The sequence below is a fragment of the Quercus suber genome, unplaced genomic scaffold (genome assembly GCF_002906115.3).
Source record: "Quercus suber isolate HL8 unplaced genomic scaffold, Cork oak 2.0 scaffold_62, whole genome shotgun sequence".
NCBI lineage: Eukaryota > Viridiplantae > Streptophyta > Magnoliopsida > Fagales > Fagaceae > Quercus > Quercus suber.
In genome coordinates this window covers 798,877-826,067 of record NW_027069527.1, presented here as the reverse complement: position 1 = coordinate 826,067, position 27,191 = coordinate 798,877, and the positions used below count along the sequence as shown (strand labels likewise).

The following is a 27,191-nucleotide window of genomic DNA, read 5'->3' as shown; positions in this document are numbered from 1 at the left end:
TATATTAAAACTTTTATCTTTTTCTCTTTATTCACCTGCTAGTGCCAGCCAACGTTTACTCTCATTCAATTTTTTATTTTTTATTCCTTTTATTTTCCCAATACACTCCTCTTTCCAAAGTCTAATCTCCATTCTCCACCACATATTCAACAAAATATCTCACACTATATACTTCTTCAATCTCTTCTTCTTCCTCTTCATTTTCTTCTTCAACCTGTTTATTTTTCTTCATTTGTTTACTTGAACCAGTTGACGCAACAGGCCATCCAGAGACAGGTGAGTGCATGGTTTTCATTTTGTTAATTTCTTTCAGCCCGTTTTGGACTGAATCGGACCAATTTGGGCCGTGTTTCTTTTTCCATTCCGTTTCGGACCGTATCAGGCCGAATCGGAAAACGAAAAAAAAAAAAAAAAAAAAAAAAAAAAAAAAAAAGAGGTCACAGACGCGTGTGCAGCCGCTCCACGACCACACGGCATGTCCGTGCGTATTTGGCTCGGGTGCACTAACCCAATCAGCACACCCATGCTTTCCAGAGGTGGTTGTTATAAACATACGTTAATTCGATTTATTTAGTTAATTTTGTTAAGTATATTGGATAAGTAATGATTAAATTGGTCATTAGTCGAATATATTCCAAATTTATAATGAATGTAACTTTTATATATGCATATCTATAATTTTTTTATAATTTTATTAGATATTTGTGTATCTTACGATATATGATACAATACAATATGATACACGATACAGAAAAATACAAAATTGATTCACCATATGATTTAAGTTTTGACAATTATGGCTATAACATTATACTTCCAATAAAAGTTTTCTCACATTTTTTTTTATAAGTAAAAAGAAATTCTATTAAAAAAATCTCTAAAAGAAAGGCTTCCTAAAAATTAGACAAGCTTTTGAAATTTATTGTAAATAAACTTTGCAGACATATATTATTTAGGGAAAGGATTTGCTGCATAAAGGGTAAGGTGGCAGTCAAAAAGAAGTGACAAGTGTCCAAGGATCATGTGCAATGAACATGACTAGCTTAACCCATGATTTGCTGTCACTTCTCATTAGTTGCCACCTTACCCTTTATGCAGCAATTGCTGGATAGAAGGTTGCAGCAAATCCTCTCCCTATTATTTAATCCATCAACATCAATGTGTAATCTAGAATATGGGCATACTCATCTCTATTGACCTTCAAACCTCTAACAATAGCATCTTATCTAACCCATTATGTAACATAAAATGTATTAGAATAATAGTTAAATAATTAAATCCAGCATTCTCTAACAGCTTAAGTTTTTGGGACAAGTGATAGTTTATGGTATCAAAGCCTCTAATTCCATCTCCACTCTACCTCCCAAATTTAAAAAAATAAATAATAAAAATAAAAAAACGAGTTAAAAATCCTACATGTTAAGCCTGGCATATTAAGAGAGAGTTAGGGCCCACATGTGAGAATAAGGTTAGAATAATGATTAAATGATTAAATTTACCCTCTATAATAGCATAAACTTTTCAAAAAAGTTAGTTTATCAAACTGCATCCAAGATGACCTAATGGAACTCTTTCTTTTTTCTTTTCTTTTTTCCCTTGGAACTGGAAACTGAAGCCACAACAGCTTTTAGGGAACAAAAATGACAATTTTGCGATTGAAAACTGTTGAGAAGTCACTCAATTAGTGTGTGCACATGTATGTGAATGTGGGGTTGTGTGTGTGTGTGTGTGTGTGTGTGAGAGAGAGAGAGAGAGAGAGAATGAAGTAGAATAAAATTGGCAATGACGTATGGGCAGAAAAGCAAAAGCAGATAAGTTGCATCTGCAGAAGGAAAATTGGCTGCACTTACATGAAACTCAAATCCAATTTTGCACGGAGAAGCTTTTCACCATGGGTTGAATCATCCAAAGAAGACATGTGTGTGTGTGTGTGTGTGTGTGTGAGAGAGAGAGAGAGAGAGAGAATGAAGTAGAATAAAATTGGCAATGACGTATGGGCAGAAAAGCAAAAGCAGATAAGTTGCATCTGCAGAAGGAAAATTGGCTGCACTTACATGAAACTCAAATCCAATTTTGCACGGAGAAGCTTTTCACCATGGGTTGAATCATCCAAAGAAGACTTTGTACCACCATAGAAGGTGAACTCAGGAGAAACCACCTAAATGTAGATTTAAGCAATTCAAACAAGAATATCATCAGATTGCTACCCTAAAATAAAAAGAATTTAAGCGAGAGGCCCAACTTGATTTTTTTTTTTTTAAGGCTCAATTTGAGGAAAATTCAAAGTTCTTCATTTTCAATTATTACCATAACTAAGCAAGAGCAAACAAAAGTATTAGCAAGGATGAAACCTAAATGGTAGTGTCTACCCAAATTGACAAAATTACACTTAAGTCTAGAGACATGGACATCATCATGTGATTATGTCATGCAATTAGTTAGGATTATGAATAAACAGTGTACAATATTTGATCAACATTAAATTCCATAAGCCAAAGTTGTCAGAAGCTTGCTAATAAGCTAATCTCTTTCTGTCAGCTAAGTACCAGAGAAGGTTACAACACTTGAATGGACTTGTCTAGGGAAGAATATTTGTAAAGCCATCTGTTTGATATGTCATTTTCACAATATATATCAAGTGCCAAAGAGAAGTTTTTCCAAAATTGTGCAGTGGGACTATGCGTAGTTGCAAAGTTATAAGGTCAATAATAATGTTTGTGTTCCAGTTGAACAAGCTATAGTTTGCAATATGAGAAGCAAATAGTATTTGAATATGTTCACTTTACTCTATGAACTAGATAAACTACTTAGCCCGTCAATGATGAATGCCTCTGGATTACCCAACAACTGGTTCTGGTGGGCAGGGTCAGTTGGCCGTAGGTTTTACTAACTAAAGACGAGTCCAAAGGGTTATTCTTTTAAAAACATTCCCCATGTTATCAAAAGAATACAAAAACAAATTACTCTATGAACTAGANGTTATTTCTTTAAAAAACATTCCCCATGTTATCAAAAGAATACAAAAACAAATTACTCTATGAACTAGAATTTTTCTTCTAAAAAATAACAAAAGGACTACAAGAGGACAGCAACGGGAAGATAACTCACTTAAATTTAACACTACTATGGAGAGGGGTTACTAGAATAGAAGAGAATGTATTTATCAAAGGAAGGTAGAACTTACTTTGCTCAAAAGTACTCTTTCAAAATTTACCAACATATTTCTTGTCTTTGTTCCCTATTCATGTAGAAGTAGCACATCGAATTGAAGATTGCACCGAGAATTTCTAGGCAAAGGCTTGGCTGATGAATCCAAATTCCATTTGGTTAGTTGGGACAAAATTTGTAACCCATATTAGAATGGGGGGTTGGCTGTTCAGAATATGTCTACTTAATGAAGCCCTACTAGGAAAATGGTTGTGGAGGTATGGTGTGGAGAGGGAGGCTTTGTGGAGGTCGGAAGTAGATCGAAGTATGGGTCTGTGTGTGTGTGTGTGGGGGGGGGGGGGGGGGGGGGGGGGGGGGGGTGAAGGGACGGGGGTTTGGTGCTCCAAGGTTGTTTAAGGGACATATGGGGTTAGCTTGTGGAGGTATATCCAACAGGGGTGGAGAACTTTCCATCACTTAATATGAGACTTGATGCTTTGTGTGGTAATGAACGAGATAAGGAGTCTTTTCCCTGAGCAGTTTCAAATGGTCGGGATAAGGAAGAGCTGGTGGCAGATCGTATGAAATTACACAATGGCTCAATTCATTGGGAGTTGGTCGCTTTCATTGTTTTTAGAGTTATTTTTGTATTCTATAGCAGTGCGAGGCTATGGAGATGATAGGCAATGCTGGAGGCTGGCTATTCAGAGGCAGAAGTGGATCATTTGTTATTGCACTGCCCTATTGCCAAGAGTGTCTTTGCTCTTTCTGGGGTTCAGTGGGTGATGCCTAGGAGGGTATTTTATTTACTATTGAGTTGGCAAGGCCGTTTTGGGCAACACTGCAATAAGGAGATCTGGAAAGCCATTCCTCATTGCTTGATGTGGTGTATTTGGAGAGGGACAGATGCAAGAAATTTTGATGGGTGTGAGAGGCCTACTGTAGATCCAAAGACGCATTTTCTGAGGACTTTATTCCAACAGTAACGGCCTCTAGGATGTTTTCTTTCTCAAACTTGATGGAGTTAATTGATTGTTGTTCTTTTAAATCGCAGTTTGTATATGCATCTGTATACTACCTGTGTACTTCTTGTTTATTTTTCTATAATAAAATTATTACTTATCAAAAAACAAATTCAACAAACAAAAATATATGGATTTAGATGGAAAGGCAAGAGGCACGTTGGTAGAACTTCATTATGAGAACATCAGAAATCTAAGAGAAGCAATTCAAAAGAAGTTGACTAAAGTCCAAAGCATAACAAAAACAATTCTGAACCTGTCTAAAGGCTTTTTGCCCATAATGAGAGATCCATTATCAGAGAATTGTATTTGTAGGCTTAAAATGGATTCATCAACACAGGATATCTGTTTCACTAAAAAATATAAAGAAGGATCAAACTTCAAGGTCTAACAGAAAAAATAAGGCTGTAAGCAATAATACAAACCGTCAACTAAAGGGGCGTTCAGTTCACCGTGATGTGCCCTTAATGTGATGCACATTAAGGTAATGTGACATTAAGGTGTTTGGTTCACTTAATTTTTTCTAACATTAAGGTAATGTAAGATTACAAAATATATCACATCACCCTCTTAAATGGGGTGATCTTACATTACTAATGGGTGGGAGGGAGATAATAATATAATGAAATGAAAAAATTGCCCATAATAATAAATTGTATATACAAAATTGCCCATATATATTTTCAAACCCTAGCCTCTTTCTCATCAAACTCAAATCCCAGCCTTCTCTTTCTTCCTAAACCCTAGCCTCCTCTCTCTGTCACCAAATCTCAAGACTCCAATGCCGATGACAAACACCACCATCAGCATCATCTCCGGCGCTCTTCTTCATCAACGTCTCTTTCTCCTCTCCCACGGTATCCACCACCATAGTCTTTGTTGCCCATGGTTTCAAATTTGATTTCGTTGGGCAAATTTCAATTTCGATTTTTGATTACCTATATTAAGCCCTAGAGTTTCGATTTCGTATCCTCCATCTACATTTCACAAAGTGGTGGTGGAGATTGGAGAATATTCTTGAATTTTGGTTTGTTCTTTGTTTGTTTGGTTGGTGAGAAAGTGAAGAAAATGACTAAATTTTGTTTGGTTGGGGAGAAAGTGTGGGAAACGGAAACAAAATAGTTTTATTTTCTATCAATTTGAGTTGTTTGGTTAGTGAGAAAGTGTAATAAAAATGTGCCCCGTTATTTTCTGATTTTTAATTAATAAATAAAATTTTGTTTAGTTAGGTAAAATGGATATGTTTGGAAATTCAAAAGTAAAAATTGTAATGATCCTGTAAATGTTAGGAGCCAACCAAACACAAAAAAGTTATATCATTGTAATGAGAAAACATGAATCTAACATCACAAAAATATCACAAGAATGTTACATTACTGTAATGTAGCACCATGCGAACCAAATGCCCCCTAACAGTAAACAAAAGGCAAAAACAGTCTAAAAGAAACTTTATCCGCAAATCAAATCAAATCAATGTTGGAAGTTTACTCACCTGGGTTTCAAATGTGAAACTCTGGATCCTATTTGGATCATTTTGAGAATATGAAGAGATATTTGAGCTGTCTGATGATTCGTGCAAGTAGTATATACTTTTTTTGTCAACATCAGGTGAGGATTTGTCCAGCAACATAACAACAACACCATCCTCGAATGAGACTGAGTAGCTACTATCATTACTCAAGTATGTATACTTCCTCAAAAGATTGCCATTCTGGATACATGAACAAAAAAATCAGTTTAAATGTTCATAGAGCTAATCCAAAAGAAATGTCTGTGGAAGATAGAGATAATCCAAGAGTTTTTTTTTTTTTTTTTGGGGGGGGGGGGGGGGGGGGGGGGAAAAAAAAAAAAAAAAAGGGACACCGCCGGACACCGGAATCTGGCGCGTCGTGGCCGTTCCGGTGTCCGATACGTGTCGGACACCGACACGACGCCAAAAATGGCGTGTCCGTGCAACCTAGCTGCCAGCAGCCCTTTATTTTGACTTCTAATATCTGCCATGTATCCTCTTTAATTACAGCTTTGACTTATGTAACTATTGGCTACTTTATTTCCTAATAGTTAAAGATTATAAATAGGCTAGCTATGTAAGAGTACAATCAGTTTTTGATGTGAATTTAACTTAGTTTCAGACCTGGACAGAAACTTTGTTTCTCCAGTCTCTCTGTAATTCCAGCTTTAATTCTTAATTTTAATGCAAGTCTAGTTCAAGTTCTCAACCAATTGATTTTGGTTTCCATCAAAGGCTCTTGGCAAGAGAGAAGTCACAAACATCATCCTAAAAAATCTTGAAATAAGCCAATGTGGTATTTTGTGAAGTATAATGCCTGATATTCAGTAAAACTGAATTCATATTCATATTTGGATGCCACTAGAAACTACGATGAAACAACTTAGCACATATAAACAAACACACACAACAAAAATTTTCATAAGTAAGCATTCATGGAATCCTTAAAACTTTATTTGTTTCATTGTAAAATGATTTTAAATGTGAAATATTTTCAATGAAACTATTTTACATTTGAAAACATTTTCAATAAAATATTTTTAAGTGTTGAATGTGATATGTAAAAAATTTCACGCACAAACCACCAAAACAAGCAGCTAAGCCACCGGTGACCAATGCCAGCAATCCAGTGACCCAACCACTAGATGGGGGAGGAAAGCCACTATGTGTTTTTTTGTAAAATGTTTTACCAAGTTTATGTGTTTTTTTGTAAATGTTTTAAAGGTAAAACATTTACAAAGGATTTTACGGTCAACGGAAAATATTTTTAAGTTTGACCAAATTTTACAATGAAAAAACATGGTAAAATGCTGAAAATATTTTCCGCAAAACATTTTTCAACGAAACAAACAGAGCAAGCCTTAAGATTTTTATACATTGCAGAATAAAGGTCTAGAATTTAGCATTAACAGGAACAGTCCATGTTAGATTAGAATGTCGTTACATGAATAGGGTAAGACTTAGGTAGAGCTTCTTAGGTATTGTAAATTAGGTTCCCCAATTAGATTCAAACATATGGTTATACTGAGAATTTAATAATCCTTGGGAAATATAACATTGCTTGTGTTACATTGGTTAACAAAAACATGTGTTTGAATTTAATTGGGAAACCTCATTTACAGCACTTAAGGAACTATCCCTAAGTTTTGCTCGGCATGAATTAAGGAGGTACCATGAACATCCTGATACAATGGCTACTTAAAAGAAATAATAATTAAACAAGGTCACATACTTAAACCAATAAAAAGTCAGTATAGACTTTCCATCCATATTCACACGGTTCAGAATTACATGGATTAACATGTTATTGAACTGAATTTGGAATGCTTACATGACAAAAAATACATTAGCTATATGATATCCACTATTTGATTCTATGCATACAAGGACAACTTTTCATTCACATATGGAACATGTTATATTCATTATTCTCATGCCCAATTCAAATTGATGTTTAGTAGCTCCTCATTCACTTTTTCTTTTTTATGATTCAATAGTTACAACAGGGGAGGGGGGATTTAAACCTTGGATGTAATGGACGCGTTAGGAGGTGCCAACTAGTTGAGCTACAAGGCTCTTGGCAACTTTTTTTTTTTCACTGTCCTTACAATAAAATTTTTGCCTCCTTCCTTAGCATGAGTTTCCTTACAGTAATCTGTTTTACTTGGATTTTTTTATTATAAGGCATATTTTTAGTCCACCTATATAAATATGAAACAGATTTAAGTAATATCACAAATAATCAAAAATAGGTTGGAAGCGTTTGTACCTCAATTTTTACATTAACAAACCGCAACCTCTTACCACGTCCAATAATTATAACCGGTCGATATCTAGATGAATGGAATTCCTTCACATCTGTTTTCTCACTTAAACAGATAATCTTTCCACAACCATCATATGTGTATTCATCAATGCCCAAAGAATCAGCAACTAATTGTCTACTTGGGGACAGGTGCACCACATCTTCGCTCTGTTTGTAAACAGGTTCTGAGAGTACAATGCTATTTTTCATACTTATTGGATCGTTTCTAGGATCCATGGTTTCATCCCTTCCTGTTATTGTTCCCAAAGCTGGAACAAAGAACTCACCCACGGCAAGAAGGAAATCAGGTACTACAAGAACTCGAGGCTGCTGAACCCGAACCACAAATGATTGGGACGATATTCGCCATCTATAGTCCATCAAGAACATTGTTGATATTGGCACATCAATGTCTAGTCCAGCTTCAGAATTTGTTCTCCTAGAACTGCCCTTGTTCAAGAAAAACGGAAAATTTCCTGGAGAAGCTTGTTTGGAAGCATCAGTAGATGATCCAAGCATCAGTCGCATCTCAGGTTTTGTATCAGGGCGAATATCTAGAATAGAAAATTTGGGAATGGTCACATAGAGGTCAGTTTCAGACAATGACGTCATCCGATATGACACCCAAAGACCTTCTAGCTGAAAAACCAAACAAACAAGGCAGGTAAGTCATACCAGCCAACGCTAGAAAAAGATATATGGCCATATAATATGAATGTCACTACATATAAAAAAAAAAATTTATTTATTTAATTACATATATAGTCAATCTCAAAATCCATTTGCATTTAAAAGACAAAATTACTCACAGCAATCTGAGCTAAAGGTGATGACTCCTGAATGCCGTTACACAACTCTAACAAAGCATGATCGACCACAACACCCACTATAGTAACAGTACGAGAGAGTAGCATTTGACTATTCATGTTGACCTTGTCAACCAGAACCTTCATGGCATCCTTTGAATCAGATTTGCTGCCTCGAAAACTTGGAGGAAGCCTAGGCTCTTCACACAAGTTCATTAAACCACAATCCAGAATAACTTTGTATTCTTTGTCAGACATTACACCATGCAATAAACCTACCTGCTTAAAATATCATCCATCAGTGTCAACTAAAGAATCATACTACATGCACATCCAAAAAATAAATGAATAATCTCCAATATAAGATACCCTGAAACTAACAAACCAGAAGCATATAAAATGCACCATAAACCTAAATTTTAAAATAGGACATCTCTGCATTCTCATTCCTCCACCTTTGCTAGGCAGCCCAAAATACCAGTGTCATTCAAGTGGAATCACTCATATTCTGACACTAGTGTTAGGCAGTCAAAGTAGAATCATAATACTAAAAAATATTATCTTTATAATTCATTTATAATACTCATTAATGAGTATTAAATCTGAGCATTAATTATATTATAGGTCATTAAAAAATGTGAAAAATTATGATTAATGCAATTCAGCATACAAACATATTGTTTGAATGAACTGACAAATATTTAATTTTTTTGACTAACTTAACTACATAATTATTTTCTATATCTTTGATTGCACGTATTATTAAATTTCCTTTTGTGTTTTGCTGATTTTTGTTTCAATTGTTGCTAAAGCAAATAAATTTGAGCAGGAATACCATATTCCAAATCAGCTGTTATTTTATATATAAATCTTAGAAAAATAACCATATAAATCATTAAGATCAGTGTGTTTCAGTGACATTACTTGAAAGAACCCAAATTTAAATCCTCCCTCCCCCCTTAATGTGAGCAAAAAAAATATAAATTCCCTTTTATATTAATAACTAGTGCAACACTTATAAAAAATTACTACTTATAAATGAATTTCATGTACCTCATTAAACACATGACAATAAATTAATATTTTATCATAAAAGAAAAAAGGAAAAAAAAAAAAAAAAAAAAAAAAAACCCTATTGTGTTGATGAATAGAAACAAATACTAAAAAAAATTTAACAAATAATTAAAAGTTTTGGTAAGGTGGAGGCTAAATAGAGATTAATCTATTTCCTTCTCAAGGAATGCACCACATGGCAAAACCTAAGACTACTGCAGCTTAGAAGAGCAAAATTATTAGTTGGGAACTTGGGATAATATATAATAGATACCTTTTATTTTGAATATTTATCAGCCAATGTATTTTTTTTTACAGGTAAAATAAATTCATTAAAAAGCAATCATCTTTTATTTTGTACATCAAAAAGACATATAAAAAAAATAAAAAGGAAAAAAGAAAGAGAAGTGAGTTTAAGAAACTTCATTTCTGAGGAAAAACCAGCACAGGATCTTACACACTGGTTTCTCAAATCATAAATATGATAAGTAAAATTATAATTAGAAACAAACAGCATCAATTGAGCATTTCACTGAAGACAAATACTGCAAGGGCAGCTATTGATGTTATGAAACAAATCACACCAAAAGTTCATATAAACTTATCACAACAAGAACAGACTTGGGTTTAAACTCATTGGAACCAATAGAACTGGGAGAAGTAAGCAAGCAACCCAAATATATTTTAAATACCTCAAATACAAGTAAGATCTCGCTTGAAATGAGTCAAGGAATGTATATCTAGAGATATAACAATATCTCAGACAACAAGGGAGATTAATTTTCCTCTATGACAGTATAACAATGTGGATGGTTATTGCCATTGCAGAAACTATTGAGCAAAAAGAAACCACAAAAATTTTAACACACATTTTGCTACTGTAGTATGAAAACAATCTCTGGAATTTCAAGCACAAAACTTACCTTCACTTCTAGAGAAAATGTTGGGACTTTTCTAAACACGTCTCTCAAACTTCGGCGCACATAAACCTCAAATCCTTGGACTTCCCTTATCATTGGCTTACCTATACAACCATCGATTCCTACAGACATGTTGATCCCCAAAACCTGCAACATTGTGCTGGTGTGAACAATAAGTAATTAAAATTGCAAGACTATAATTTTTTATTTATCTTTTCAAAATACCTACCTCAGCATGAAGAACATCAATATGGACAGCTGAAGGATCTTTCTCTGGGCTACCATGCCAACTAAATTCATTTGTCACATGCAGCTGGCCCAGGTCAAGTTGAATGAAACTGCAAAATACCAAAAGATTACACTCAAGAACTAAAAACAACACACATTAAGCTTACAAAACATCCAGTCAAAGCAAGAAAATAAAAATTCTACTTGCCCACAACCTTTAAAATAAATAAATAAAATGAGGAAATTATTACTATTATTATTTTTATATTTAAAAAAGATAAAAAGAGGAGGACAAAAGGTTCCATAACCATATAAATCCATCAGAAAGAGTTTAGTACCAGACTTTGTAGCCCTAATCTTAAAATAAAATAATATAAAATTCACAGCACAGTAAGAAGATGATTTGACTCAATTTCAAAAACCATGCTCCTTTTGAAAACTGAAAATGTGGTGATGGGCATAATCTTTTAGCCACAACTATGTTTATGTATGTGGTCTTTCAGCAAAATTAGACCTACAAGGGTGCAGTTCGACAAGAAATTGTATGAACTTGGGAATTTCATTGTTGGGTCAATAGAAAAGGATTTCAAGAAATCTTGGAGGAACTTGAGAGGACAGCTATGGAAAGCCAAAATCTCACAAAGCAAAATTAGAAAGAGAAAAAGGGGGTGTTTTCTATCCAAATATTCCACATAAAAAAGTAACAGTTGCCAACCCTGTCACTCCACTCCCATGATGACCCCACCCACACCCACACCACCACCAACATTGCCACCATTATCCAAACACTACTACCATTTTTTCATTGTCAACACCACCATTACTAAGACCTCCACCATCATTGCCACCAACCATTAACATTACCAAAGGTCCAATGTTCCACAGCAAAAGCCAACATGTAGCTGCCAATATCACTACCATAGTTGTCAAAATGTGAATCGCATCATGAATCGATTTTTAATTTTTTTCATATCGTGTATCATAAGATACACAAATACTTAATAAAATTTATAAAAAATTATAAATATACATATATAAATGGTATATAATTTATAAATTTTGAATATATTTAACTAATAACTAATTTATTCATCACTTATGTAATAATATTTAACAAGATAACTAAATAAATCAAACTAGCATTTGTTTATAACATACACATTCAAATTGCTTAAATTCAAAAGTGATAATATATTACAAATGACCTAAAAATAATAATTTATTTTCGTTATATTCATCATATTACCAAGTCAACCCCATCTAAGTCTATGCTATCATCATGTTTATAATTTTGCAAATTTATTTCTTTATTAAAATTTTCTTCATCATCATTCGCCATTAACATTTACTATCTCTTCTTGTTCTTCTTATTTTAATAATTTTTTATAGTTTTTTTTTTTTTTTTTGCATTCTAGTTTCTTGGACTTGTAACAATAACGATAAAAATTAAAATTAAAATTAAAATAAAATTTTAAATTTTTTTTGCATTCTAGTTTCTTGGACTTGTAACAATAACGATAAAAATTAAAATTAAAATTTAAATAAAATTTTAAATATTAAAGTGAAAGGGTAAGCGTGTACTGTGTAGTCCAATTGTAGGAGAGAGGGGTAAAAAACTTATAAATATGTTATTTTAGTAGGCAAAATTAAGTAAACTAATAATTGCGTGTTAAAAACAAGTCTAACAATTTGTTAGATTAAAATAAAAGTACAAATTTTAACAAAAAAAAACTTATTTTAAAGTATTTGTCTATGTATTATACGATACGTATGATACAATATGATTCATACAATATGCACACCGTATCGTATAATTCATGGGCACTTACGATACGCCGATACGATATGAAACTTTTTATAGACGATACGGTACTAACAACTATGACCACCACCATTACACAACGCAACACCAAAGCCACCACCATCTCCAATGCTATACTAACCTCACTGCCATCATTCATGACAGCCGCAGCCACACCACCAACACCCATCATGTAGGAACTTCCATCGATTACTACCAACACTACATATTCCAGCCACTGCCACCGTCAACGTGGCCAAAACTGTACATAGATTGCCACTATGGCCACCACTAATTCATCGCTTCCTCATAGTTGTCCGCAATACCACCACCACCAAATAGTTATTGCCATTACCACCAATACCATTGCCATCACCACCACTACCACCTCTGCCAGCACCACACTCCATAAGAGCAAAACAACTGAATTACTTCAATTAACATAACTTTGGAATGAGTATAGTCTTGTAATAAATACCCCTCCCTCTGAGATTCACAGGTTCCAAATAAGTCGTCCAAAAAACTACCTAAAACTCAATCAAATCAGCATTATATAAGATGTAATGTGCAAATCTACGAACTCTTTGCTCTTTGAATTTCTTGGAATTATGATTATTGGAGTGTCAAGTGAAAGGTCCAGCTTTAGAGAAGCAGCTCCATCTATCTCATATTTCTGAATCAACCACTCAAAGTCACCGACTTTATCAGCAAGCTTAATTGCTTCTTCAGTGTGTGGGGTGGCAAGTTCCATAAAGTACGCTGTTATCTGCAGAAAGCATGTGTTCGTTAAATTTTTCATACACTTAAAACAGGAAATATCAAAGAAAAAATGAAGATTAAGGAACAAATTTGCATAAGTACTTAAAAGAACCCAAGAGAAAATTAAACAAGTTCAAGAATGGTAAACACAGCTTAACATGCAAAACGATAATAAAATTGTTAGAATATTGGTTAAGTGATAAAATTCACCCTTGCCAATCAGCTTAAACTTTTGGGAGTAGTGGTAACTTATCATGGTATCAAAACAAGTGGTTCTAAGTTTGAACCTTATCTCCACTCAACCTCTCATTTATTAGTTAAAAAATACCATGTGTTGGGCCCCACTTATTGAGGTGGAGTGTTAAGTGATTAAATTCACTATTTCCTATTAGTTTTAAGCTTTTAAGACTAGTGGTAATTTATCAAAAACCATGCTAACTCAACTCAAATAATCACAAGTAGTTTTGAAACCTACCTCCTGAACAAACCTATAGAGAAACACAATGCGAACCGCAGAAAGTCGACCACTCAAGCTGTAATCATATCCTTCATAATCATCATCTTCAGCACAATAAGATTTGAATTGGAACTAGAAAAGAAAGTGAAAAGAATAAGTGTCCAACACAATTAAAAGGAATATAAATATAAAAGAAGAAAACAAAACGAAACCTGCAATGCATTAGTCTCTCATCGAAGAGAGGATAATGTACCTTGATAAGAGATTCAACTCGTGGATTACGTATATCACAAAGCCAACCCCAAAAATTATCTGTTCCAAGAGACATATCACGGAGTCTAAGATTTCCTAATGTGCCTTCAATGTTAAGAGAACTTGGGTGGACCTTAAAAAAAAAAAACAAAAACAAATTACTCTTGTCAGGAGAATAAAATATAAAAGATAACAGAGATCTAAAAAACATCTAACCTTGAACAAAATATGAAATTTTAATTCAGTAATGGAGAAAAAATGTAAGAATAGGAAGAAAAAACAGTGTGGCCACAACCATATTAACATCAAACAGTAATAAAACTCACAAAAAAATTCATGTAACAATTCTTTTTTATTGGCAAGCTACACACACGCCCGATGGGTCTTGAACCCACCCTCTGCCAAGCACTTACAAGGAAGGATGTGCCAGTTGAGCTACTGCTCACGGGCAATTAATGTTAACAATATTGAAACAGAATAAGTTAAAGGCTGAAAGAAGTTGCTAATAACAAGATATGCATCACCTTAATATCCAACAGGAAACTTTCTTGCACAAACATGGCAAGCTGGGAACCGTCCTCCTTGTTAAGATACACAGCAACACTGTCAACATTCATGCCTAAGAAAAATACTACACGACCTTTACCAAAACCCAGCAGCCCTTTAACATGGCCACTATCTTCAGTCTTCTCTTTGTTCATCAAAGGTTTATCTTCTGAAGTTTTTGTCATGTCTGTACTACTTGCCGCATAACTCACAGAGCTTATATCCAAGCCAAAACCTATTAAAGCAACAAGAGTGGGTCTGTTGCAAAAGAATTCTAGTTTGGACATGCGAACACTCATCTGAAAATTTTTCAATTGAAAATATTAGCATAGCAAACCAATATTGATTTTATCAACAAAAAGCAAACCAATGTTGGTACATGTAGACTCAAAGTCCAAGATGCTCATCTTAAGTACCTGTGTATCTACACCATCATAATCAGGTGAAACAGAACTCCTTGTAGAGAAGGTAACAGATACAAAATCTGAATTATCACTGCCTTCTGCCTCATAAAAGATCTCGCCAAAAGTGCCCTTTCCTTTTCCCAGATCTTTTTCATGAGAAAAGTCTTCAGAAGACTCAAACCCAGTAGGGTCACTGATGTCCCCCATCACTCCGCAGTGAGCCATATCCATTATTTGCGAATAAATACCTGTATCTGATAAAGACATAAACTCTGGCAAAGCATCCTTGAATATATCATCGTCCTCAGGAAGCATAATAGACATCTCCTTCGCAAGAGGATCACATATGCCAGGGGAAGCAGATGATTTCTCATTCTTCTGCACAGAGCAAGCTAAATACTGTGGGCTCAAAGAGAGACGACCTTGAAGCTCATCAATAATCTTTAAGGAGTGCAGCTTCATCTTGACTCTTAAGTCACCTTCCCGACGAATTAAGTGAACCTATAAAACAAAATGGCCAAATGTTTAATGGAAAAACTGCACATGAAGAATGAATGAAGATCCAGCTGCAGATATTTGATTGAACTAAGAAATTTTACTAGAGGAATAGCTAAATGATAAGCAACATAGAAAATCCAGTTGTGGACATCACATATACAGCTAACATATGTTTTCAGAGCTATCTAAACGGAGACTAGCATGCAAGAGGCGGTATCTCATGTAACATGTGAATGTAACACAAATGTGGGATCCAAGAATATGGGTCCCGCAAATTTGAGTCCATACATTTATGAAAGGGGGGTTACATACACCCAATGCATAACCTAATTTCTGTGCATGCACGTGCTGAAAGTACAGATAAAAACCTCAACACAAAAATACCAACAAAGGATTTTGCATATTCTCAAACAACCCAAAACAATCGAGCAAAAACTGATTGGTTATTCCCTATGATGACAGGGCAAGTCTACGACAGGGAGCCCAATCTCAATCCCATTACAAAGAGAACTCTCTTCAAAAACATGTCATAGCCAGTGCACTGAGGCAGAGACAAATTAATTTGAAAAAATTGTGATTTTCAATATTGTGCATGTCCCAAAGTAAGAATACCTGCATCTGTCGTACAAGGAGTTCAAAGAGGGAAGCTTGTGTTCAGGAATCAAGTCTCTCTTTTCCTATTAAACTTCCATATAGGACGGGGCTTTTCTGTTCTTTTTTCATTATTGTTACTTAGCTTCAAGGAAGCACAGATACAAACACGGCGACATGGCATTTCTAGAAAAACTAGAACAAAACAAGGTGGGGATATGGAAACTAATTAAGTAATTAATACATTTTAGGTGTATTTTCTATATTTTAACCATATTTTATGTTTATTATTTCAAGTTTAAGAAATAAGTAAAGCCATAAAAATGTTTGAAATATACCTATAATTTATTTAAAAGTAATAATTGATAATAAAAAAGTATATTGATACAGTTATCATGAATTCCTTTTCTTAATAAACTTTTATTTTGTTTAAGTTCTAATAAGACAAAAACTTGTACATGGTTAATTTGTCAAATCCTTTTTTTTTTTTGATGTGTTAATTTATCAAATCTAATACTATATATAAAAGCAAAAGTCTTGCCCTACAATTAAGGCTGTTCTGCCACGTAGGAAAAAAAGCCCAGCTAAAAATCTGCCACGCTTACAATTAAAAAGCGAAACATTATACTGTTTCAGCAACACTAAAACACCATTTAATATCCTCCTAATAAAAAAAGAAAACTAACCGGTTAAAACTTAAAATACGTCCAGAAGGCTTGATAAAGAGATAGAGAAAGATCAAAGTTCGTCGGAACTAAACACAAACCAGGAAAATAAATTTCACTCCATCGTTTCAATATTCATTCTAACTGCAACAGTGCCCATCTCTTCTCTGCAATTATTAGGAAGGTAAGTATACTCTTTTCCAATTCAACTACTGTTTCTTGATTTTTCTGGAATTTTCAGTAACAGTAACAGTAGATAGTAAATACCATGCCAGTAAACATACAAAAACTCAAAACTGGGTGAAAGAACTGCAAATGGGATGAGCTCTTTGCAGCCATACCCACCCAGGAGAGAAAAACATCACCAAAGCTGGCTGAGAGAGACAATCGCCAAGAAGCAATAAGCAGTGGCCGATTAATGCGCTGATATGAGGTGGGAGAGTTCCACATACTTGATCAAGTGATGGAGAGAGAGATTTAAAAAACTAGGTGATTTTCTTTTTTTAATTCTAGTTATCTAAGTGTCGCAACTGTGTTCCCGCCATGTTGCAACCATGTCAAAAATCAATACTTAATATATCAACAACAACAACAAGAAGCCCTAATTCTAATATATGGCTTAGTTAGGATCGGCCACATGTATTATATATGGCCAATTGTGTGTCGGTACTCCAACACATCAAGGTTTTTGCCACATTCGTGCTTGCCAGCTTAGCTCGCAAAACAATGTCAGTTATTGTCTAGTATGACTTCCACCATTTTTTAAAGCAGGATAATACATATTCAGTTAAACAATAGAATATAACTAACTAAATATGATTGCTGCTCTCTTCATAAAGATTAAAATGCAGAGCTTAGAAACAGAGGAGCACTCCGACTACAATATATTTAAAATAGACACAATAACAATGGGAGTTTTCCTGGATCCAGTTCAGCAAATTTACTCTTCTTGAAAACTATTAAATTACAGCTTGTCCCAAAAGCTTAAGCCAACAGGAAATGATGAATTTAATCATTTAATCATAATTCTAACACTCCCCAAAATGTGTGGGCCTAAAATCTCCCTTAATAAGTGGGGCCCCACACGTGGGACTTTTAATATTTTTAAATAGGAGGAAGAGTGGAGAGAGAGATGGAACTTAGGCTCTCCTGGCTTTGATACCATGTTAAATTATTGATTGTCCCAAAACTGAAACTGTTAGGAAATGGTAAATTTAATCATAATTTGAACAAAAACCGATAGGGACTTATTTTTCACCGGTCACTTCAGCCAAATTATGTTAAATAAGCGAGAAGAGCCACATTTTACTTCAATTAAAATTCACAACCAGAAACGGAAGGTACCATAATAGAAAACAAAGTAGCTTATACAAACCTTTCCCCCACCAGCATGAACCTCAAGAATTAGAGTCTCATCAACGTCATCTCCAATCTGGATGATTATATTAGAAACCAAATTGCACAATCAGTAAGCCTTAAAAAACAAAAAGAACTAGGAAAAATAAGTAACAACAACAAAGCCTTAGTCCCAAATTTTTTGGACTCGGTTATAGATCCTCAATAAATTAGTAAGGGTTGGCAAGTAGGGGGCACCCCAACAAGTATTTGTAGTGGAGTAATTAATAATAGAATGACTAAATTTTATGTTGGTTGTCAAGCTACTGCAATCCTCCATTTATTGGGCTAGGGAGTAGCTGTCAACAAAATATATGACACTAAGCACAAGCAAAGGCGGATGTCCCAAAGTTATTAATGACAAGACAACTTTTAAATGTGTAACATTATAAATAAATGCACCCCATCTGACCTTTCCATATATAAATAACTTTGATTCCAACAATGCCCCATTAATGACAAGGTCAGCTGTTTTCAAATTTGTGGTTTGAGGTTCACGAAACTCAGCTTCACGATCATTTTCTCCAAGTACATCTACTGATGGAGGTGCCTATATGCAGCATATATACAAATTAATTTTTCCATTAATAAGAGACAAGAAGATGAATAATTCAAAGATTAATTTAAAAAAAAAAAAAAAAAAAAGATTTAGACCATACAGATGCTTGATATGTGGCCAGTATTAGTCCTTTCAACCAGGTGGTCTTTTCCTCCTCATCACGAAACTCTACAATCAATGTACTAGAAGATTCTAAAGCCTGGAAAATATATATTTAACATAAGTTTTACTTATGCATAGAAGAAAAGAAATTCCATGCACACAAATAAAGCATATAGTAGATATAACGATATGTTTTCTCCCCCAACACATTAAGCATTTCACCACACAACGTAAGAAAGCATGCAAAAATTTCAGGACATTGCATATTGAAAAATTGCTAACATTAACTTTCCAGATAAAGTAAATATCCCTCAGAAGCAAAAACTACGTAATCGAAATCTCCCGTTAAGTCAAATTAATTAAAATCAGCATCAACTGTTGGCCTCCACATATTTGTATTAGTTTTACCCATGCACGTCAACAAGGAAATAGTGTCGCTCATGCTTTGGCTAGATGGGCAATTAAGATGCCCAATTTAACTGTCTGGCTGGAAGATGTACCACCAGACATTCATCATGTTGTTCAGGTTGATTCAGCATCTTTTGATTACTTAAATGAGTAAGTTTCATTCTCCAAAAAAACCTGTTGGCCTCCACAAAATTCAATGCTACTAAAATGGAAAAGTTTAGTGAATATTCGGTAATGAAAGAGAAACATTTGCTAAGAATATTTTATCAGCTGGAGCTGATAGGGGCTTTTCTTCATCAACTGCAGTCTCATATTCCTCTTAATGAGGATGGAGATTGAGTGAGGTGGATGTTGAAGAAGAATGGAGATTTTGATATTCACCCTTTTTATAATGCTCTGAGGGAATCTTTTTCTGTCATTTTCCCTTGGAAAGGAGTTTGGGGGTGAAAGCCCCATGAAGGGTTTCTTTCTTTGTTTGGACAAGGGGAGAAGATTCCCACATATGATAATCTTAGGAGAAGAGGTTTTATAATAGCAGATTGGTGTTGCATGTGCCAGTGTAACAGGGAGGATGTTGACCATCTCTTGATTCATTGTGAGGAAACCTCCCAGTTATGGAGTTTTTTTTTAAGATCTGGAGTCTCTTGGATCTAACCTAAGAGAGTGCTTGATCTTTTGATTGGATGGAGGAATTGGTTGGGAAGCATTCATAAAATATTTGGAACATGGTACCCTATGTGTGATGTGGGTCATTTGGAGGGAGTGCAATAAGCATGTGATTAAAGATTTGAAGCATTCAGGGGACCAGCTCATTGCATTATTTGTGGGCACTCTATTTGATTGGTCTTGTGCTCGGGGACTCACTTCTAGTGATTCCATTTTGATGTTCTTAGACACTCTTTTCTCCTGTACATAATTTATTTTTCTTCTTGTTTGTACATATTTCTTTTGGCTATTCATCCTTTTGCATGAAGTAGTCCTTTCTTTTCAATAAATTTCATTTATATATATTAGGGGAAACAAAACATTTGAATATGCAAAGGTGTATGTGTGTAATTACCAATTGAAATAGACCATACTATTAGTTTTAGTAGTAAGGCATGTACATCAACAACAACAACAACAACCAAGGCTAAGTCCAAAGTTATTGGGGTAAGCTATGAATCCTCAACAGATTAGTCAAGATCAGCCACATGCATTCTTTTCCGCACTTTATTTTATTTGGAATCATACTAACTTCCTTAATTGACATGGAAAGAATTAAAAACAACCCCCTCTTAGACTACCAAATAAAAACTACTGAAAGGCAATAATTATTGTAATCCACATGAAAGAAACAACAAACCACAAAACAATATATTACTTTAAAAGAACTAGACTTACCTTCTGAATGTCCATCCCCCTGAAACTCACAGCAAGACAAAATGAAGAACCACCAACACTTGCTGGAGGAACCTCATGCACTTGTCTGCCAGCCATACTGCAATATCCAAATAATTTGAGTATAAAAGAACCTAAATATTGTGATTATTAAATCACTGAGAGCCTAGAAGATTAAATATCCAAGAAATACACGGAAGGAGAAGAGGAAAAGGAAAACCTTGTGCATCGCTGGTAGCTCTGGGACTTTTCTGACTCCAAGACATAGAGATATAAACCTGACAACACAAGGAAACATGGCTGCCAAGTAGCCACAGAGTTTCCAATCCCCTGAAATAAGAAATTCATATTAGGAAAGATTTTTTTTTTTTTTTTTTTTTTGAGAAACAGGAAAGATTAAAATTAGATACTGTTAAATTACCGATTACCCAAAAAGCTTAAGCTGTTAGGAAATGGTAAGTTTAATCACTTAACCATAAGTCTAACACTCCCCCTCACTTGTTGGCTTAAACTTTCCCTTAATAAGTGGGGGTCCAACAAGTGGGAATTTAACATTTTAAATGGGAGGTAGAGTAAAGCCAGGGATCGAACTCAGGATCTTCTGCTCTGATACCATGTTAAATTACCAATTATCCCAAAAACTTAAGCTATTAGGAAATAGTGAGTTTAATCACTTAACAATAAGTCTAACAAATACATAAGTACAGTGAACATCCAGCCAGCTTATTTCCCTTGGAATTAAGAACGCACCTTCCAGAATAGGATTCTAGCATCATTAGCAATATCTGCAGGACTCCAAGGAGCAAGTTCTGCTTGGAAATAATCGACACTAGACTGACCTCGGGCTTCCACTGTACCGTATAATATGTTTAACAATTCCATGAGTCTGCTATACCTTGCTGGTGAAAAGTGAATGCCAAGGTTTGGCACTTGAATAGAAATGCACGTTGATGGGTACCTAGGATGAGGTACTTTGATCTTCAATAAACAGGTGCACAAGTGCAATTAGCATAAATTTCATTACTGAAAAAAACCAAGGTAACACATGTATCAAGCAGCATAAACAAATTATGTGATCGTCATAGAAAAAACAAACCTGGTCAACAAGTACTACCATTCCACACCTATCAACAAGAGAACAGAAATTCTCAACTTTTTCTGTTGTAGAAGATACTATTCGCTGACTATTGTAATTTTGTGCGCCCAAAGCGCAGTTGTGACAGTTAGAACTAGAATCTGTAAAGAAAGCAGAAATATCTCTTCCAGATATTAAAAAACGAGAGTATAGATTCTGCCTCTGGTCATCCGACTGACATTCCTGCAATAATGACTGATCATTTCAGCCAAACCAAACACACATAGAGAAATCGAAAAATTCATAACTCAAGTTGCATACCATGGTGTGCAATGTGAAATGACCAAAATCCAAAAGAAAATGGCTATCACATGTGGAGGAGCCACAAGTTTTTATAGGAATTCTAACTTTAGGGGCATCAAAATCAATGTCAAGAGCAAACCTGAAACACCAATCAGAAATAGAAATGGAATGAATGGATAATTACTAATTCCATAAGAGAGAAATAAAGCACACCAATAAAATGACATGATAAACCAAAAGGCGACAGAATATAGACTTTGATAGGGTAGAAATGAGACACGTATCCGACACCAATTAGTTGGAGTTAGGGCTTATAAGAAAGTAAGTTCAAATGATTGATGTGTGCAAGAATTAAATAACCAAATAAATGAACAGAGAAAAGACATTAAGAAAGAAAATTGAGAAAATGTGTTAACCTGCTCTGTTCTTCTAATACCATATGAAATTGCTCCTGTGCTCTACGAGTAACTTTCTCAATCTTCATCTGCACTTGGCATTGAATAATAGAAGATTAGTTTGACAAAACTTCAGTGCCATATAAAATATTTTGACATACATATTAACATTATTACCTGCAAAACAGTTGCAGTTTCCCAAGCAACAGTAGGACTAACTGCATTACTTCTCTTCAGAAACTCTAGAAAGCGATCACAACTTTCCATCAAAAGCTGCAAAACACAAGGATTTAGGAAGCTTCATACAATGGGGGAAGCAAAATGGTGGGGGGAAGGACAGGAGAAGGAGAAAAATGTACAAGTAGTTCACACACATATTAAATATTGCTGCATTGCCCTATTGCTTCAGATCTGTGGTCCATGGTTTTGGGTTTGTTTGGAGTTCATTGGGCGATGCCAAAATCTGTTGTTGAATTATTTGCATGCTAGCAAGGTTGGTTTGGTTGTCATCGGAATGGTTGCATTTGGATAATTATCCCCCATTGTTTGAGGTGGTGCATTTGGATGGAAAGAAATAACAATAGTTTTGAAGATACAGAGAGAACTATGCCAATCTTTATTACCTATCCCCAAAAAAAAAAAAAAAAAAAAAAAAGGCACCTTAAAAGACTATGAGTAGTGATTACCACTAGTCCCAAAAGGCTTAAAATAAAAGAAAATTATAAATTTAATCACTTAACTATTATTCACACTTCCACTCACATGCAGGCTTAAGACTACCTTAATAAGTGGAACCTAACACATGAAATTTTTAACTTTTAAATAGGGGTAAAGTGGAGACAATGTTCAAACTTAAGATCACCTACTCTGATACCAAGATAAATTACCTAGTCCCAAAAGCTTAACCTTATAGGAAATTGTGAATTTAATTACTTATTAAAATTCTGATAAGTAATCTACAGAAGAAGATAGAGAGATACAACATCAATCATACATACAGCAGGCAAGGAAAATTAACTTTTGGCTACCCAACTATGGTACCACCAAACTAAAAGGAAACAATTAGAAAGATTAGAGAAAATGTGGATGGCTTTCCATCTTTGTGGATTTAGTCAGGAAAAAGTTCTTTTGCAAGTGCAATTCATAATGAACCTCATATAGTAATTTTCCAGAGTGAGACCCAATACTAAGCATATTCTTAAAGTTGAAAACACAAGGTAGGGGGTATCAAAAAGGCATCTTAAGCAGAGTAAGTAACGACTCCGATATGTATGTTGTTGAAAGCACACATCACTCTCAGTCCCTCTGTCCACAACTACAACTAAGAAATTACCGTAACGTGGCAGGGAGAAATTGTAGCTGAAAGCCTCCAATCAACATTCTCCCCAACTGGTGAGTGTACAAAACTAGCAGCTAATGCATTCACTTTCTGCTCATTACAGACACTCTGCATAATAAATGACAAAAACAATTACAAATAGTAGTACAGCACAATTCATAAATTGAAAATAGAGCATCAACTGTATCTCCAGCAAACAAAAGAATAAAAACCCACCTAATAAAATTAGAAAATGTAGTAAAGTACAATAAATTTGGAAAATAAACTATTCAAAATTAATTCAATTTGTTAAATTTACAAACAGAAATCTATTCTGGAACTCACTCAAATTTTTCAAAATTCCATCACAATCTAAAACATTTATATTGCATTTGCAACTTAAAAACTTCCTTCCATCAAAACCTTGTAATATAAGGAAACAAACCTGCGCAAGTGAACCTTCAGGCGCCGATAATCCATAGAATCTCAACAACACATCACAGTGAGTACTGCGATGCTTAAACTTGGTAGACACGTGAAGTTGTTCAAATCTACCACAAACAATCTCAGTCTGATTTATATTGATGATCCTGGCAGCAGCCTGACCAATTGATACAGTTACCAAAAATTGAATCATATTCTGCATGTCCTTTCCTGAATGTGATGTCAACTCGTCATCCGGCTGATGACTCAGTAAATTATTTATTGCCTGCCATTCCTCTTTAGTTAGTCTTTCCTCTGTTAGCCGTGATCCCTCAGGAGCATCCCCAACAGAGTCATCCTCAGCGTCTGCATGCCTAAGATATAAAGGAAACAACAATAAATTCCCATGAACACACAAACACAAGCTACAAGCAGAAGTTTCAGTGAAGCCACAGATAAGCAAGAAATTAGGAACGGCTAATAACCAAAGAAACAAAGACAGGGCAACATAATTTATTTCCAAGAAAAGGTAGCAAGATAAGAGTCCCCACAAACCATCTAAATGAAAGCCAGCTTCTCTTTTTAAGCCTCCTCTGTTCAGCTGCTTCCTTAGATTTCACAAATTCGACCTTGGCATGTGCAAGTAACCTACATTATACATGCACTAATCACAAATTAGGACAGATTCTGATAAATTACCTATTGTCTCAAAATCTTAAATTATTAGAAAATGGTAAATTTAATCACTTAACCATAATTCTACACTCCCCTCATGTGTGGGCCAAAACTCCCCATTAATAACTAAGGCCCAACACATGAGATTTTTGACATTTTAAATGGGAGGTAGAGAGGAAACAAGGATCAAACTTAGGACCCCTTACTTTGATACCATAATAAATTACTGATTGTTACTTATAAAAATAAAAAATAAATTACCGATTATTTCAAAAGTTTAAGCGGTCAAAAAATGGTGAATACTTAACCATAATTCTAAGTTTCTAACAAATTCAAAGACTATGTTCTCTGTTTAGGTAACAAATTTTTATCAAAAAGGAAAAAAGATCATTTGAGTAAAAGAAAATTAAGCAGTAACTAAAGAAGATTAAAAAAAAAACCTCAAAAGTTCCAAGGAACACTAATTTGCATACCTCCATAAAAGAATTACTTTGGAATCAAGGTCTTTCTCAATTTCTCTAATTTCTGCACTGTTAACATTTGGCATATGTTGCAGTGAAACAGCATACAACTGAACATAACGACGACGAAGATGACAGAAATGCTGAATTCGGTCCCATGAGAATCGGTAACTGAGTTCAGAAACAGGTGTAAAGTCAGATTCAACTTTAAAAGTGACTCTTCAAAGAGCAAACTTCAAAACACAGGGCAGAGCAAATATAGATGTGAAAATATGAACCACATTTTCCAAATTATAGGACATTTTTCTATTATCCATAGGTTTTCTCATTATTGATTTAACAGATATTGACAAAATAACACATATATTACCACAATTTCTTCTGCTGCAGGCCAGCTTGAGCAGCATACCGCCACCACAAATAAGGGCCCTCTGAAACTGGCACAACAGGTCTTAAGTGAGAAACTTCAACATATGCTTTGTATCTTGACACAACCTCCAGTAGTCTTATCCAATCATGATATTGCGCCTATGCAAGGGGAAAAAAACTCTTAAAAATTTGATTCAGGAACGCCATTTGCATGCCAAGAAAGTACCAAAAAGGAAGAAATTTGCAATCCATTTTCTCTTATAAAATTGAGCAAAAATTATTGAAGGAAGACAACCTCTGTAATTGTTAAAGAGACATCACTTAGGACAAGAGAAGCCTTCTCAAACGGAACCTCTGGATCAGTTCTTTCTTGATTCCCAAGGCGATGATATTTTAGGACTCCATTAATAGGTGACACCAAATAGTTACGATTCATTGCCCACTTAGACACCATTCCATGGTCAGCAGCTGGTTCATTTATACCATCTTCAAATATCTAGTTAAACATCAAACCAAAGAGGTGAACAGAACAAAAAATAACACAAAATGTCTGATTTTACTATGTTACCAAAAGCAAATGCAGTTAATTATTAAAGTACATGGGCTGGTACTTCGATAGTACTGGGAACAAACCTCGATCCACTCTTTCGGACTTAGTTCCTCCCATCTCTTGTCTATGTCCCAAGGAAGCCTATCAGAATCATGATACATAGCAAGTCTCTCAAGTTGCAACGACTGTAAGTAGAAGAATAATATGCATTAGTGCAAATACTTTGGTACTAACTTTGGTCACGCATTAACCCAAAAATAACAAGAAAGAAGATCATCCAGAGAGCCGTCATCAACACACAACATACAAACTCTAATAATTTCCCTTTAATAATTTCAAAAGCTTAATTCCCTATCTACACACAAATGTAATCCTAAATCGTGATTCATCACTCATGGGATATAAATGCATCTAGATTTCCTTTGCAAATTCACCTGTTCAATAATTACTTTATGGGGTCCACATGTAAGGGCCAATTGAAGTAAAATTCATGTGGTTTTATTAATAGTCTAAGTATGAGTCTTTAGGGTTATAACAGTTTTTTATTTGGGTTCTTATTTTATTAGTTATGGTCAATTTTATATTTAGGAGCAAATCTGTAATTTCAGCAATTCCTAAGAATTAGGAGTCTTTTTGTAATTTAGTAGAATTTAGAATCTTCTTGGAGATCCTAAATATCTTAAGTTTTATTTTCTTTGGGTCCAAGTTAGTCTTTTATTAGGTATTACTTTACTAGTCAAACTAGGAGTCCTAGTACTAATAGGAGCCCTAATACTACTAGTACAAGAAAGAGTCTTTATATAAATTGTGCTCA

The 27,191-nt window shown here is 34.6% G+C and overlaps 1 protein-coding gene across 1 annotated transcript in view; it reads right to left on the bottom strand.

The window, feature by feature from the left end:
- LOC111999047 (uncharacterized) overlaps window positions 1–26,583 on the bottom strand; it is a 46,505-nt gene extending 19,922 nt beyond the window's left edge. The window contains exons 1-28 of the mRNA XM_065772708.1: window positions 26,461–26,583; window positions 26,123–26,323; window positions 25,829–25,986; window positions 25,471–25,629; window positions 24,878–24,970; window positions 24,345–24,696; window positions 23,915–24,028; window positions 22,759–22,854; window positions 22,603–22,670; window positions 22,205–22,325; window positions 21,905–22,126; window positions 21,559–21,786; window positions 21,029–21,138; window positions 20,812–20,908; window positions 19,019–19,117; window positions 18,772–18,909; window positions 18,340–18,396; window positions 15,223–15,711; window positions 14,785–15,105; window positions 14,262–14,393; window positions 14,027–14,140; window positions 13,374–13,558; window positions 10,993–11,101; window positions 10,767–10,910; window positions 8,794–9,069; window positions 7,949–8,623; window positions 5,662–5,880; window positions 2,055–2,158 (exon numbers count right to left, since the gene is read on the bottom strand). Of these exons, the coding sequence (XP_065628780.1) occupies window positions 2,055–2,158; window positions 5,662–5,880; window positions 7,949–8,623; window positions 8,794–9,069; window positions 10,767–10,910; window positions 10,993–11,101; window positions 13,374–13,558; window positions 14,027–14,140; window positions 14,262–14,393; window positions 14,785–15,105; window positions 15,223–15,711; window positions 18,340–18,396; window positions 18,772–18,909; window positions 19,019–19,117; window positions 20,812–20,908; window positions 21,029–21,138; window positions 21,559–21,786; window positions 21,905–22,126; window positions 22,205–22,325; window positions 22,603–22,670; window positions 22,759–22,854; window positions 23,915–24,028; window positions 24,345–24,696; window positions 24,878–24,970; window positions 25,471–25,629; window positions 25,829–25,986; window positions 26,123–26,323; window positions 26,461–26,538 (5,159 nt within the window). The 5' untranslated portion in view covers window positions 26,539–26,583. The remainder of the gene's footprint in view (window positions 1–2,054; window positions 2,159–5,661; window positions 5,881–7,948; window positions 8,624–8,793; window positions 9,070–10,766; window positions 10,911–10,992; window positions 11,102–13,373; window positions 13,559–14,026; window positions 14,141–14,261; window positions 14,394–14,784; window positions 15,106–15,222; window positions 15,712–18,339; window positions 18,397–18,771; window positions 18,910–19,018; window positions 19,118–20,811; window positions 20,909–21,028; window positions 21,139–21,558; window positions 21,787–21,904; window positions 22,127–22,204; window positions 22,326–22,602; window positions 22,671–22,758; window positions 22,855–23,914; window positions 24,029–24,344; window positions 24,697–24,877; window positions 24,971–25,470; window positions 25,630–25,828; window positions 25,987–26,122; window positions 26,324–26,460) is intronic.
- Window positions 26,584–27,191: the final 608 nt, after the last annotated feature.